General features: G+C 44.0%; 1 protein-coding gene across 1 annotated transcript in view; it reads left to right on the forward strand.

Moving 5' to 3' along the window:
- The window catches only part of TRIM67 (tripartite motif containing 67), a 33,085-nt gene that overhangs the window by 869 nt on the left and 15,791 nt on the right, over nucleotides 1-16,425 (forward strand). Inside the window, exons 2-5 of the mRNA XM_010562958.1 lie at nucleotides 6,106-6,201; nucleotides 10,162-10,284; nucleotides 11,578-11,688; nucleotides 13,951-14,104. Coding sequence (XP_010561260.1) covers nucleotides 6,106-6,201; nucleotides 10,162-10,284; nucleotides 11,578-11,688; nucleotides 13,951-14,104 — 484 coding nt within the window. The remainder of the gene's footprint in view (nucleotides 1-6,105; nucleotides 6,202-10,161; nucleotides 10,285-11,577; nucleotides 11,689-13,950; nucleotides 14,105-16,425) is intronic.

The following is a 16,425-nucleotide window of genomic DNA, read 5'->3' on the forward strand; positions in this document are numbered from 1 at the left end:
GGCGGCCGGAAGGTCCCGACGTGCGCCGAGCACGACCTGGAGAACTACAGCATGTACTGCGTGAGCTGCCGCAGCCCCGTCTGCTACCAGTGCCTGGAGGAGGGCAAGCACGGCAAGCACGAGGTGAAGGCCCTGGGCGCCATGTGGAAGCAGCACAAGGTGAGTGAGTCCCCTCAGGAGCCGAGGCGACGCTCAGCCCCGGGGATTTTTTGGGCCCAGCGCCCTGGCGTCGGGCTGGAGGCCGCGGGATGGGGGGCTACTTCACGTCCGTCATCCTCCCAGGCTTTTTTCTCCTTGGCGCTTTGCTCGCCGGCCCTTCCCGACTGCCCGGCGACCCCACAGCCTCCGCTCGGGGTTAGAAGACCCTCCGGCTCCCTCCCGCGTTGGCCCCACCTTAGCCAGCAAATCTCAGGCTCTGCCAGGCCTCGGGCAGACACCTGGAATTAGCGAGTCCGTCTCACTAACTCGGTCGCCTTCCACAGGGCCCTTGGCCATCCCATCCTCGCGCGGGTGCCTGCGAGGAGACGGGGTGGTCGTTCCGTCCCTTCGCCACCTCCCTTTCGCCCAGTGCGAGCTGCCACAACCATTTCCCTCCCCCACGTGTCCCCCACGTGTCAATGAGGGAAATTGGCCCAGAGCCACCCGAGGGTTTTAGGCAGGCGAGCGTGATAAGGAGGATCCTGGGACCTTGTATTGTCTCCTGGCCCTCAAAGAGGTCTCCCCTCCCACTCAGTTCCCAAAGAGGTCAGGAGCGATGGCCAGAGGGACCTTCACGACACAACGATGAGTAAGGAATTGTAGGATGGATGGGGTCTGGGGATAAGTAAAGCTTTTTCTGATTCACATAATGTCACAGTCCGATTCAGGCTTCCCTGCAAGCGATGCTCTGTAGCCCTCCCTGGAGCCCCCGGGGGACATCGGAGCCAGCCGCATAGCTGCAAGGGGGGGTCAGCAAGGTCTGGTAGAGCTGCTGGCTCACTTGGCCATGCTCTCCTTGTTAAAAATAAGACTTTGCAACCATTTGAATAAAGAGCAAGACATGACCCTGGAAGTTGAAAGAGTGTGTGAAGTTAGCTCTTTCTTGCTAAGAACAGTGGACCCTGGAAAAATTATTAGTTAGTACATATAAATGTACGGAGGGGACTTTAATGCCTGAGTGGTGAGAGCAGTCCTCTGGAGCTTCCCACTGTCCTGGGGGAAAGGACTTCCCCCCCAGCTAGGCAAAGAGCACTGGCCGCAGCGTTCCCTTCTTCCCCCTCTCTGCTGCAGTTAGCAGCAAGGGAAGCACAGAGAGAGCCTTTCAGACACTGTGGGAGAGGACAAAATCAAAACTGGTCTCATCATCCCTCAGCCATGGAGTGGTTGAGCACAAGCTAGGCCAAGACATTTGGCAAGGCAAAAAATTGACTTTTTATTTTAAGATTCAAAAAAGATGCCCCTTGGGGGCATCCATCTGAGAAAGATAATCTTCTTCAGTTTGTGTTTCAGTTTGAATGCTCTGCCAAGGGCTCAGCCACCTCCTCCCTAACGTATTTGTGCAGGGGAGAAGTTCTCTTGGCCCAGAAGGAGCAGATTCCAAATTCACAGCTATTGCTGCTTACGCCAATGGCAGAATCTACTTGGGAGCAGAATTATTTTAATGAGCAGGGACTGAGTTCACTGTTAAAGTGTGGCTGATGTTTTGGAGAGTGTGAGACACCAGCTTGTGCTGTATTACGGTCTACTTTGAGTTAAAACTGATGCCTTTTTGAACAATGTGATAAACTGCTGTAATCAAAGTTCAGAGTCAGTCAGTTTCTCTCTTTCCTACTGTCAAGTATTGTCAAAAGATGAACAATACCCAAGTGGTTTGTATTTTTACTGCATTTTTTTCTGGGAATAAGGTATCACAGACTGTGATTTTTCTCTTGATTTACACACTCAATCAATGCGAAAATTCTAACGAAAGAAAAAAATACTCAAAATTAACTAATTTGGGGACTCTAAATTGTGCTCTCGTGAATATTATTTTTCCCAGAACAATGCACTTGGCAGAAAAGAAATATAATGGAACCAAATAGCCAGACAGCTTAAATCATCAGCTCACATTCGTTCAGATAATTGTTTTGGAATTAGATACTTCTGCATAGAAATAGTTCTCATATACAGTAATTTCTACAAGTCTAGTACCTGTAGTTACTTTGGCCAATCCATAGATTACTTACTTTCAGTGGCATGCCAAACGTAGCTCAAGGTTTATGTGTTCTCTCCAGATGCTCCAGGCGTAGCTGGCAGAGGCAGCTGGAAGGGCTTGTCCGTAAGCGTTCTTAGCCTGACAGACTGACAGTTGTTTGCCATCAGCTGATAAGCACCTGCTTATCTCCTTCTAAGGCCAGTGGCTGGTATTCGTCACCTAAAAAGGGCTGCTGGAGCCATTTCCCCACCTCTCAGGACACAGTTTCATCCCACAACAGCAAACTTCAAATATTTTTCCTACTGACTGTAGACCTGCTTTTCCAGAGGCCCTGCCTACCTTCAGCTTCAGGATCCGTTTCCATTCCACTTCTGTATTAGCCTTTTGTTCGAACTGTTTGACTTCGCCTTTGTCAGGGCCTTATGTAGTGATCTAGTGGCAAATTAGAGTGTATAACCTTGTCTGTACAGTGCTGCAGACCATGCCATGGAATGTGCATTTCCCCTCAGCTGTGCTGCTGTCGTGAAGGCTGTACTAGACTGGTTGGCCCCTGTTAAGGCTGCAGGTTCCCCATTAGGCTGCTGTATGTAACTTCTCCTATAGAGAAATTAAAACTGGCGTAAAATAACAACAGGGCCCCAATGGCATAAATCTGTGGAAATCCACTGACTTAGCTGGACTTTATTATATTCACTTACACGCAAAGTGCATCTGGACCAGCAGTTTAAGGTTATTAAGTAAAACTGTGTAAGTCTTCTGCCAAAGTGAAGTCCTTTTATGTCTTTGTAGCAAGAACAGAAACACTGTTGTCAGATTTAAGTTGGTAGGCCTTTTGACCTACCAGTACCAGGAATGACACATTTCAACTCTGCCCATTCTAAATGGTTATATATATATATATACACATACATATATACATACATATATATACACCGAAACTCTGAAAAAACCCACAGCTGGATGGGTCTTTGAAGGGCAGAAGGGCAGGCAGTTAAGGCAAGTGTTGGAGTCCAAATGCCTGCTTTTATTTGCTGGCCTAAAGAGTTGTGTTCCCAAAAACATGTGGCCTGTTTCAGAATTCAGCACCAGGGCAAGATTATCTAATCAATAGTTAATCTGCTGCTAAAGAGAGATTGAGGAAAAACAAGTTAAATGAGCATGAACTGTTCGGTTGAAAAAGGACGTGGGCATTATCTGGTTCATTTTCTAAAATCAAAGGAAGCATCGGTCTTCCATGCCATCTGGGTTTAATTACTCATCCTTGTTATCTCCCTGTTCCTGTATTTGATAGAAGTAGAAACTTGGTATCCATCTCCCGCATCCACATTATTGGTTGCAAGACCAGGTATTAAGGATAATGCCTGGTAGAATACTGTTTGTCAGGAGTTATTAATTGTCGCAGTCAACAGAGCTTATGACATTTCAGTTTGGCTTCCAGTAAATGTTTCTACACCATGAAAGATTGCTCTGAGTGTACAGGGCATTTTTTATGGCATGGTTGGTTTACTGAGGGCTTAGTCATGTAGCTCCATTTGATTTTAATGGGAAGTGCATGACTAAATTCCACGGCTTTGTAAGGTATCTTTTACAAATGCTTGGAAAAACAAGGCTATTATCTCTAAGTGGCTTTCACAAATGGAGATGGGGTCTTCTCCTCAGCTTCATGCTGCAGTTGCGTTAATGCAACCACAGGTTTTAATGAACCTGGCAATTCGCTCACGAGCCCTTTGAACAATGACGTCGTTGAGTTTCTATTGCAGCCCTTTGCGATGGGAGCGTGCCGGGAGCCAGGAGTGACTGTGCTAATTGCCGTTGGTACATATGTGGGTTACAATTTGTCTGCAGTGATTCAGTTTTCTATGGCTGCTGTGATGCCCACATACAGCTTTTGGCTCCTCTTATCTGGTGAAATGCACTTTGAGATGATTTGAGAGCCAGGGCAGATGTTGGAAAAGTGCAAGTTTTACTTCTGTGGGGACCAACCATTGGTTTTGATTTGAAAGAAAGGAGCCCTTGCCTCCCTGGGACAATTTGGTCGGGCCAGTCAATGGCAGAGAATACCATGCTTTTGCCACCTATTTCTTTCTCGCTTCCTTCCCAGCCGCTGGGTCATACGCTGCTTCCACATTGTCCTGCGTCAGCTTGACAAACCAAAGGCTCACATGTGCCTCGTGGATGGAGCAGAAAGTGCGATCAAAAAGGATGGGCTTTAAACTCCATCAGCCATGATCAGCCCATGGAGAGCTGATCTGAAGCCCTGATTGTCTGATCAGGCGGAATCAGTGACAAGAGTTTGTGTAAGAGAATACTAAATATTCAAATACTGAGAAACTTACACAGTAATGTGTCTTACCATTACATTTGTTACAAATGACTTGTAGTAAAGCATACTTTCTTTCCAAATTTAGCGTTAATGTAATACCTACAACTGGGCTAAAAGGAAAAAGTTTGTGTGAATATGAGGAAAAAAACCCTAGGATGGCTTCTTTCTCTGTAATTCAGTCTGAACTCCTGGTCAGGGTTTGTACCTGCTTCCCGCAGAGCCGTGTGGGGTTTAGGCAGTGCCTCTGCCTCTGTAAGGCAGCCTGGCTCCAAGCTGGGCTGTGAAGTGCCCATGAGGAGCTGCCAGGGTCTGCTCTTTGCTGTCCTGCACAAACGGGTGAGCACAAGTCGGAGATGTTCAGGCAGGAGGTAAGCTCAAAACTTGGGCAGCCTGAAGAAGCGAGCTGTGCCCTTTTCAGGGATGCAGTAATTTACGTCCTTCCAAGAGCAAGAGGGAAGCAGAGAATGAGTGGTGGCTTACTGAATTTCAATTAGTTCTCCTCTTAGAGGCTCATAACCTTTGTGCCTTCCTACATACAAGGCTCTGTCTCAAGGCACACTCTAGTCCTAAGGAAACAAGAGATGGCAACCTTCTGAAAGCCTGATGTGAGCAAAGATACTTAATCTTCCATGTCCGCTGTCATATCCGTTTGGTGAGGATAATTAACTGGACGTCAGCAATCGGTAGTTGCCAAGTCCACTTGAGGGGTAGACCCACAAAGAGAGTGTCAAACCTGCAGGACACTCAACGATGGGACTTACATGGTTGCTCTGCATTATGTCTGCACGGAGAAGTAATGCTGGATCCAAGCTTGCCATGGGCTGACAAGCAGGGCAGTATGGTTTCTGTAATTCCAGTCAGACTTCCAGGGAAGTTGTGCTGGGGCTGCTCCAGTCAGACCATGGAGGTTCTCGGTCTGCTGGGGGCAGAACAGCTATTTCCTTCCCATCCTGGAAGTCCATCGAGAAGCTTCTGGTTCAGTTTAGAGATCTCAGGTGCTGGCTGAGGAAAGGGGAGGTCTCACCAGTAAAGAGTTAGAGGAAGGGTTTTTTCCAGCTTTTCCAGAAATATTCACCCTTTTGTTGGGTTAGAGCATGGGAAACTGGAGCCCCAAAGGGATATTACTATGAAGTCTGAAAATGCAGATTTGTCTTTGAAGTCCTAGTGTATCTCAGGTTTGGTAGGATCTATCACATTTATAAAGAATTCAGGCTTTGGTGAAAAAAAAAAAGTACTATTTTGGAAAGTACTGGGGGATTTTTCAGCATGACAGATGCTACTGTGTAAGTGTGAGACTGTTATCTCCTTATATACGGGGGTAGCTGTCTTATAAAAAGGTATTTTGACTTACCAAGTCACTGCAATAAAGTGGAATGTGCAGACACAATACTTGACTGCCCCCACATGCATATTTCACCTTTATTAAATCTTATTACCGTTAAAATCTTAACTATTCTGTTCTAGCACAAACACTGTGCGTGTAAGAACACATGCGACAGCAAGTAAGCCTTTTAGCACACTATTAATCATCAAACCCAAGGATTAGTAAGAAACACATTTGCATTTTATCTCTAATTTTTCCTTTTTTCCCTTCTTTTTTTCCTTGCAGGCACAGCTGTCTCAGGCTTTAAATGGTGTTTCAGATAAAGCAAAGGAAGCTAAAGAATTTTTGGTTCAGCTGAAAAATTTATTGCAGCAGATCCAGGTAACTGTAGAATATTAGCTGTTTTGATAATACAGTAATCAATAGAACTGAGTGAATAATTTATTTGATGACTTTGTCTCCTCTGCTATTCTCATCTTTCCTGGAATCATCTATCCTTTCTTGAATGGATTTGCTAGGCAAAATTATTCATCAAATAATGCCTGCAAGCCCCTCTGAGCTTCTAGATTGTTTGCTGTTTGTTGCGAGAAGCTGATACTCAATACTGGACATCTGAGCTGTGTTGATTAGTATTTGATTGAATCCATCGGTCATGCTTCTGGGCTCCTTCCTGACTGCAATTGCTTGAATTGGGCATTTAGGATAAGTTCTCATTTTAACACATTCAGAATTTACTACTTGTTTTTCATCTTACATTTTCTAAAAATGTACTCATTTCTGGACAAAATCCAGTCAACCTGCTTATTAGAGTATTTGTAGGAAGTAAAAAAAAAGGAAGAAGAAACAAATGCTGCTAAATCAGTGTGGTCGTTTATGGAAGCAGAAGATATTTTCATGCCTGTAATTGCCCAGCTTTAATAGTCAGAAAAGGAGATCACGGTGAGTGCCATAATTGAGGGCACAAACCCAAAACAAACCAAGTCCTATTTTCAACCAAATTTAGACTCGTCAGTGCTGGAGGTCGGATGATCCTCAATGTCCTTCTCATCCTGCAGAGTGTGGCTGGAAATGTGCTGCTGTGGTTTGAGTCGCACGGTGCCTGGGAGGGGACACTTGTTATCCGCAGCAGCGATGCTCTGCGGCGGTGGGTTTTCTGTGGGATATGCATCATCTGTCTACGATATGCCGCTCTGCTGCTTGCTCATCTTCCATCAACAAGCAAGTCCTGTGCCTGTTAGTAACAGAAAGCCAAAGCAGGAGTTCAAAAATCTGTATTTAGTTTAGCATAAAATCATTAAAACACTCCACTTAACACTCCAGGTGATGAACTCGTATCACAAATGGTGCCCAAACTCTCAGGTTGCCCCAGGGCAGCGCAGCTACCCACCCTCACAGTCTTCTGTGGCCACGTGGGGAATGGAACAAGCCAAGACTGAGAAATTGGTAAAAAAAAGCACATCTAACTGAAAAAAATAAGTGCGAAGCCACCGACCGGCACCTGTCACGTGCTGTGTTTTGGACACAGTGTGAGATTTCTCTCAGCTGACTTCACCTATTTAAGAGTTATGTAGCTCATCTAACCCAGTAATTTAGGCTTCTTTCCTTGTCCAAGGACAAGAGACACCTCTAGAGAGCAATTCTTCCTATGGATATGAACCGCTATTTTAGGATGGGATAACTCATCTAAAACAGTAGTCTATCATCACCAATCTTTTCTTGAGTCACCTAGCTCCATTAAAAATGTAGTTTTCCCTCCTGAAACCTAAAGGTGGCCTATTACAACTATTTATGACTATGCTGTCAAATCCTTTAATGTGTTTCAACAAAATCACTGCCAAATTGCTCTGCATAAGGGAGCTGCTACAATTAGATCAAAAGACCAAGCCATTTATTTGATGCTGCTCATTGCTTAAAATGCTAGAGGAGAACTCAGAAGAGGAAATTGTATCCAGCAGTCGCCCTCTAACATTTAGGCATGTCTGGGCACAAGGCTGAATCTGACCCTCACATGTTGAGCCAGTCTCCGTCGTGAGTCTGAGTGAGGACATCAAATCTCAGCAAACCAAAACAGCAGGACTAATCCGCTGCATATGTATTCCTAAGTAAAAGTGGAAGGCTGGGGCACAGCTCTGAGGTGATCACCCCCACACTTTAACCCTTAATGAGCTCCCTGGCATGGTTTTCTCCCATGACAAATTGCACTCTTCCCAGGTGATGCTCAAGCAGGATTTGATGATAGCACATACCAGGGAATACTCCTGGTAGGCAGGTTTGGTACAGCCACGCTATTTGAGGGAGAAGAGTTTAGATGTGCCGTGAGCTGGTCTGTGCCTTTTGGCATCTGGACTGAAAAACCAGTTGTTGGACTGTTATTTGGGGGGGAATAGATGTAGCCTTTGTGCGTAGATTCGTACCCAGAACCATGTATCTCAGAGCAGGTTATTTCTAATAGAAGTCTTATGGTGGTTGCCACACACACGTACAGACATTTACCCCTCAGCAAAAATGTCTTTAAAATGTATGTTTATACAAAGGAGTGAGCAATATGTACATTTTATTATCCTGTCTCGATGCACAGCAGACCAGACAGCCATCTGCACTCTTTGTCTCCTCGCTGAGTTTGCCACAGCTACCAGGAGCTGTGCTTTTCTCTAGCCTGGGGCACTTTGCAAATTTATAATCTACATTTCTTTTCCCTGCTTTGCAGATCTGTTGTTTCCCCCTCTTTTTTCCTTCCCTTCTCCTTTCTGAGGTCACTTTTAAATTTCTTGGTCTCTTCTTTTCGGAAACTGCCTGTTCCTCATTGCCCCTGTTGCTTCCTGGCTCCTCCTTGTTGCTGTCACTATCTGATTTTCACATTTTCCCATCTGCTGTAACAATTTCATCCTTTCTCACTTGAAAGAGGCATATCGCCAAACACCCTGTTTGACACGTGAACAGAAAATGAGGAGAGAAATGATGCGCTATAGCCATCGACTGATTCGGGCTCTGTACACAAACCAGCCCTTCAAGAGTAGCTGGATGGAAACCAGCTTAAGGGGGAGTCGGGTGTGATATAAGCCGAGGAGGGAGAGATGCAAACAGGAAGAGTCTAAGACAAACCTGTGAAGAATAACTGAGCTGTTTGGTGTCTCTCCCCCCCACATCTTGCTGACAGGTCTAGGACTGCGGTGGGGGCCTTTCGGGGAAGGGTGACCCTGCATCCCTCAGCTGAAGAAAGGGATGGGTGGATTGCAGTGAGGGAAGGGGATACAGTGCTGAAAATTTACTCTCAAAAGAATGAAGACAAAGCAAATGAACAGAAAAGAAGAGAAAAACATAAACAAAAGAGCTAAGAGATAGGAATGAGTTAGGGGCCTGTGATGGCTTGCCACAAAGATGCTTCTTCTTCAGCCCTTGTTTAAAATCTTCTCACATTTAATGCTGCGCCTTTTTTTTTTTTCATTGGGGTATTTGGGAGGAAAGCTGACAGGACAACTGAACATCTCCTCAAAAGAGGAGCTTGAAAGCTTTCCTCTTCTAGTCTTACGAGAAGAGGAAGCGAGGGAGAGCCTCCCTCTGAATGGGTGCTACAGCATCAGTTCTATGGCCAGAGCAAGCCGTCCCCAGGATCTTGTAGTACCATCTGCCCGGGTTTCTACAGATGCATGGGATTCTGTGGTAGCATGGTTTGTCCTACCCCATTGGTAATGTGAAGTGATACCCAGGCCCTACACAAGGCTCAGTGTTGTATACCTCAGATGCTGGCCTTTGCCTAGCAGAGAGTTTTACCACAATGCAAATAAAAAACTGCCATGTTTTTTGGGTTTTTTTTAAAGCTAATCAAATACATGTCTCCACTGCCAAGTGCTAGCTATTTTTTAAAAAGTACTTGACGCAATACACAAATCTCAGGGCTTTGTACCTGATTAACTTCCTTGTAATAAGCCTGTACACTAGATTCTGGTCCATAATTCTGTTCTAATTGCCATGGTGTAGAGCCAGTGATTTCAAAGTTGCTACAGTGGGATAATTAAACCAGAATGGGGCTGAATGCTCTTATGTATATGTATGCACTGCGTATGTTAGGTTTAGCTTTTATATTATGTTGTACTACATCTGTTGTCCGGGAAGTGCCAGTAAATCAAGGTTTTAAATAAACCCATTTGTGGCACAGCATCTTTGTTTCATTTTATAGCATGCAGCTATTACTGGCACAGCTATAATGAAATCAGAAAGGCACAGAAATGCCGAGGTCTTGAAAGGAAATCTTTTCTGAATAGAAAAACAGGTAAGAATGAGCAATAGCTTAAGCTGTAAAGTATGCTTTCTTTGATGAGTATGACTCTCACCTTCTTCTAGGAGAATGGGTTGGATTATGAAGCCTGCCTTGTCGCTCAGTGTGATGCCTTGGTTGATGCATTAACACGACAGAAGGCAAAACTGCTCACAAAGGTGACCAAAGAACGTGAGCACAAGCTGAAGGTGAGCACAGGTCTCATCAGCTGAGCATGGCTGCTGTTTCTACCTGTGTTACTGTGCATTTTAGCAAGTCCCCAGCCCTTTACACCATGAAGATTCCTCGTGACCAAATCCTGAAGTCCTTTCGCAGGTTCCAGTTCAGCAGTTTAGTGGAACTGTGCTTACACACTTAAAATAAGGCATATACTTCAGCAGTTCAGGCCACCAGCCTTTATTTATCTGATGGTTTTGGGCTGTCTTTTGAGAGGTGCTTATCAGTGAAACCTGTGTGTGGTTTCGATTCTGGGACCTTCTGCCCAGGTAAAAGGTTGGGATTTTGGTGTCTCTTCAAACCTTTGAAATTCAGGCAAACCACCTCCAGAAATCCATGTGCCACTCAAAGGATACTAAAGAAATGCAGTAAAGGGAGGTGGGGAGAAGAAAGCTATAAATGGCTCAACAAAGTGGCAGTCAAGAAATATTTAAATAGACACATTTCTTGAAATGTTGAACTGCATATGTGATTTTGAGATATTATAGTGCCAGTAACATTAATAGTACCTAAGACAGAAGGAAAAATTGAAGTGAAATACCTATGACAAACAATGAATAAAATCTACCTGAGATCAGCATTTAACCCCCCCTCCATGCTTAACAAGAACCAATACATAGGACATAACTGCTAACAGCACAGCTAATCCTGCAGTTTATTCCTGTTAGGCTGTTGTACCTCAGGAGTTGTGCTATCGAACATAGTGCTATTCAGCCTAGTCTACAGCCTTGTGGCAGCAGAATCAAGTCCAAAATGTGGAAAAACGAGATGCAGCTTTTTTATTTCTTAATCCCAGCAATGCGTTCTTAAGCAGAGCAGGATCAGTGGTGAGTTGTGAAGAGCATGGTAGAGTATAATCTGCAAGAAACCACTCCTGCAGTTATCCTCTATAATATTTGCCTTCTGAAGTGAAGGATTTTTTAAAAGCTCAGATTTTAGTGAAAGTGTGATTGTAAATGTGAATACGGCAAATGCAGAAACATGTTCTGTGCTCTTTCTGCCCCAAGCAAGTCTGATCTTTGAGCAATTAATCTGCTCTGAAAATTGAGATTCCCTGTGCACAACATTTTGCCAAGCTAATTATCGGTATTTACAATACAGAGCAAGTGAGTGTAGCTGATGGAGATATGGCAATGGCCATATGGCAGCTAAATTAAGCATAGCTTTAACACACTTTTCCATTTGTTGTCTCTTCTGAAATAATCTTACACAATTCACTGTAAGCTGAGGCAGTCATCAGAACTGTACTGATGCTTGTTTTCCAGGTTGTTTGGGACCAGATAAATCACTGTACACTGAAGCTACGCCAGTCAACAGGGCTTATGGAGTACTGCCTAGAAGTTATCAAAGAAAATGATCCCTCTGGGTTTTTACAGGTATTTTTCTTTCCGATGTTCTGTGGGAAAAAAAGACAAGACGTCAAAGTTAAATCTAAAAACGGGTAGCTTTGCTAATTAGCCTCTCCCACCTCTGAGGCAGGTTCACCTTACCTCCTGTTAGTACGGTCTAAAAGCTCAGCTGATAGTCTGGTGACTGCATGAATGTCCCAGCGAAGGGACGGCTTTGAACAGCCGCACTCTGACCAAGGTGTGGAGTTAGCAGTCACACCACTTCCCTGACTGCTGACGTCTTTCCTCTTGCCAGCCCTTCCTTCTGGGCTGAAAGAGAGGTGCTATACAGTTAATGATAACTTTCTGCAGAATATTATTTTATTCTCCTCTGAGAAAACCAACATAGGGCTTCACAGAGCTCTCTGGTCAATTTGGAAAGGTCTATGACTCACCAGAGTAGTACTTCTGCCCCTCTTTGCTTCTCCCCTTTGCATTACTCTTTCCCATGTGAAAGAGTCCTTTCTGCATCTCCCCTGTGAGGAAATCCAGCCTTAAGAGCTTGCATGTAGCTTTGCATCACTGGGGTTGTTGCACCTTACAGGGCTACAAGACTTATAGCTGGAGGATCCAGGTACCCTGTCTTTGCAAAATATGGCCTAGCCAACAATCACCTTAATTTGCAGTATATTGTTTCTTAGGTACAAGCAGTGAAAGTGTCTATTGATGAGGTAAAACATAACAGTTTTATTATCCAGTTAATTCTTTTGCCTAATTAATTCTATTATTTTTATTAATTATTTTATTTTGCCCTGTTAGTTTTGTTGCCTTATTAATTAAGAAGAAAGGCACATCAAACAAAATGATCTGCATGTGGCTGTCAGCTGAACAGAGCACGCTGCACACATGAATGCATGAGTATCAGGGGGCTGTCACAGCATCCCTAAAAAACAGGATAAGAATTAGCCAACTTAAATCTATTAGCACTCCAGATTGATTGTTACTGTCACGTCTGGTCTCAAGCAAGAGTGGGGAATGTGTGGTGTATATTAATCTCAAGACTACACAGGTTTTAGCAGGCTGTCGGTTGGATACTGCAGGACAAATGAAACCTTTAGGTCTTATCTACATGCTAGCTAGATACATCCTTCGCTTTCATTTCAGCTTTCTTTTCGTACAATCACAGGATGGTTTGGGTTGGAAGGGACCTTAAAGACCATCTAGTTCCAGCCCCCGACTAGATCATCTAGTTCCTGTAACCTTTGTGGCTTCATTCTTTGCAGTCACCTTTTATTAAAAAAATACTTCTGTTTTTACCCTTTCCTGGTTTATCTAATGATGCTTTCAAGGCAACCAGCAAGCACTGAGGCACTGCTTTACTTAGAGCAACTACTCCTGCAGCCAGGACACTGAAACACAGCCAAGGGATCCAGTATCCCAGTAAGTGACTCGAAGGTTGTAGGAAGGCTATGAGATGCTCCTCCACTTACTGCACAGACTGATTAGGAGCTGTTGATGCAAGCACTTAGACAGGAGTGTCTTCCGGTAACAGTTAATGAGAAAAGCTATCTGAACTCCTGCAGTAAAGAAAAGTTCTCTCTGACCTATCCAGAAGAAAATTCTGCTCCTTGTGACTTCCAGGAAGCTCACTGGGAGGGACTCCAGATATCCAAATGGCAGCTTCACTGAACTCAGGGACAGCTGAGTTCATTGATTTCCATCCACAGAGCCAGGATTTCACTTTTAGAAGAGTCCATTGCAATCATCTTAGTCTGACTTTTGGCCTAATTGTCTGTGGGCTGAGCTAGAGCAACACTTTAAAAATGAAATTCAGTCTTCAAAAATCTGACAATTTAGCACCCTCACTGTGAGAAATACACACCTTTCTTCCCATTTGATTTTTTTACTCCTTTCAGCTTTCATCCACTGAATCATCTCTGCTGAACGGAGAGATGCTCTAACTTTTAAACCTCTCTTTGTGCAACTGCTTTTTGAACAGGAGAGCAAAACTGTGCAGGTCAGAGAACAGAGTGCAGAAGTATAGGTGGCATTCAGAGGCATGATATGTAACATCATCTTAACAGGCTTTATAAACGAGATTTTTACTTTCCTACCCTAGGATGAGATTTGTTTTGAAAAGACAGGATGAAAGGATGCAACATAAATGGACCTCACCCCAAAATGACCAGACCCCATCTCAGCTGTTGTGCTGTCATATTCCTGCTTTCTTTGTACTGTATCTCGCAGGCGTTCTGTCACTTTTAATGTCTGCATCTGCCATTTTGTTATAAGCCTGATACTCTCTTTCAGATTTCGGATGCTTTAATCAAGCGTGTTCAGGTATCTCAGGAACAGTGGGTCAAAGGAGCCTTGGAGCCAAAAGTGTCTGCTGAGTTTGACTTGACTCTGGATAGCGAACCTTTACTGCAGTCGATTCACCAGCTGGATTTTATTCAGATGAAATGTAGGGGTGAGCTTTTATGATTTTCTTTTTTCTGTTTTTTCATGCATGTGTTGAAACAGTGCTGGGAGGGACAGGGGCATGGAGGGAGGAAAGAGAAATGACTTGAAATTGCTGGATAGTTCTAAAAGATTTTCAAGCAAATTCAGATTACTGGGTGTTTCCTAGAAAGGTGTGCTCACTTCACATGCAGTGACCTGAACAAGCTCAGACAGAGATACCCAGTACAGTTGAAGATTTGAAAAGATAAATTCTTCAGAGTAGGGCTATCTATCAACTAAAAATACCAATTAGCCCTGTCTTGTCAGGATCTGCTGAAGTAGTAAATAAATATTCACACACACACACACACACACATATGCTTGAATAGGGAAAAAAAACCCAAACCCTCTGACTTATATCTGCACTGTGCTGTGAACAGTGCCCAGCTTAAAAAAAAAAAATTGTGAGGCAGAGATTCACAAGGGGAAAGGAGCTCCATGGCTATACCCTTCCTTGATTCCAGGTATCTGAATGATTCCAAGGGACACACTAAAGGGAAAGGAGGTTAAAAAAAGTATTTAAAAGCAGAAGCTGATGAACAGTGGATGCCATTGGCAAAAAAAATTATTAACATCATGCGCTTGTAATGAGCTTGGTTTATATGGAGCAGGATGAGAACTGCATCAGAATTAGATAGTTCCATAGACCGGCTAGATTTGAAGGCCACTGTGGTCCCTGGGAATGATGGATGCCATTAGCTTCCCTCAGTGGTGATTCAATCCTTAATTATACATGTAGGTGACAGGGTAGAGGCTGCCAGAAGTCAATGAACAAGTTAAGGATAATTGCATTGTGATGTCAGATGTGCTTTTTTTTGACTCCAAGCAAGCATAAAGATTTCTGTTCAGTTTATCTGTTCTCTCTGCGCCTAATTCTGAACCTAAAAGACCCAAGATGAAGTAATTAGTGTGGATAATTTGGCAGGTAAATATGTGGACAAACAATGGATAAACAGTTAAAGGCCAAAGTCTGCTCACCAAGAGTGGTTTGCATCTTGGCATAAATGGACTGTGTTAAAGTTACTCAAAACCCACCTGTGAACTGCTCCTTTGAAATGTTGACAGCCAGGAAAGCGGAGTCAAGGAGAAAGAGTATCACTGATAAAACTTCTCCAAATACTGTCTGCACTTGTCTTTTTAAATCAGTTTATGTTTGATGCTGGCCATATTCGTTGTTAAATATATTTAATACTAATGTTCCACCACTCTCCTTCCCAAACCATTTCCAAAATTTTAGTTAAACTATCCACTTAGATTGCTAATTAACCACAGGTCACCTGAGGTGAGAGCAGCTTAGGTATTTGGCTTTTGGACATTCATCTGGCTTTAAGCTTGAAGACTTAGGAGACTTTAATTGAGCCAGATTCACTGGAGCTTTACGAAAGATAGTGCTGTCTGCTACGCTCTCATTTATCATACGATCGCAGTGAAGCTCTGGTACTGAGCTAGACACAGTCTGAGGAGCAGAGAAGAGGACAGGACTGCTTCTGCACAAACCTGCATAGAGCTTACAAACACCCTGGGGCTTTGCTCCCCAGAGGCACCTTAACGGTTAGTCCTCAGGAGGGGCTTTTCCTTCAGCTGCCTCGGCCTTGACCAGGGACTACGTGTTGCACGTCCCATCAGGTTGGTCAGCACAACTGGCGTGACCGTGTACACACCACGCAAGGAATGGTGGAAATGGCATTAACCTGGCCAGCATTCCTGAAGGTGCATAAGGGATGGCATTATTCCCCCTCGCACCCCTGTGTGCCCAAGCAGAACAAGCTACCGACTGTTCCCAAGCTAACATTCATAGATATTGAGGATCGTTTAGTACACAGAGGTGTATTTATGTTTTTCAGTTTATGACAGTGAATCTATTTGCATTTAAACTGCTCAGTCTGACACTTTGGCATTTTTTTTTCTGAAATTTTACTTCTATGACTTCAACCAGCTCTGCATTATCTTCTCATGCATAGTGGTCTTGCATCTAGAAATACAGGTACCACAGAGTAAGCAACTTGGCATTTCAGGAGCGAGCACCCAGATTTACTGGGAACATCACTTTGCTGACTGTGAGGAGAAGCTGGTGTTGCAGGGTGATGTTTTGCTCTTTATCACCATCAGGACTTGCGTATTTCTGAGCCTCCAGTTTCACAAAGAAAAATCTATGTGTCTCTTCACATCTGCTCTTCTTTCTCCAATCCTACCTGCCCCAGCGCACCAGCAAGTCATCAATCTTTGCCAAATGTTGGTGTTGAGGAGAGTGTTGCTAAGTCATTATACTGCTTGATCTGACAA

The sequence above is a fragment of the Haliaeetus leucocephalus genome, unplaced genomic scaffold, assembly GCF_000737465.1.
Source record: "Haliaeetus leucocephalus isolate CR32 unplaced genomic scaffold, Haliaeetus_leucocephalus-4.0 Scaffold162, whole genome shotgun sequence".
NCBI lineage: Eukaryota > Metazoa > Chordata > Aves > Accipitriformes > Accipitridae > Haliaeetus > Haliaeetus leucocephalus.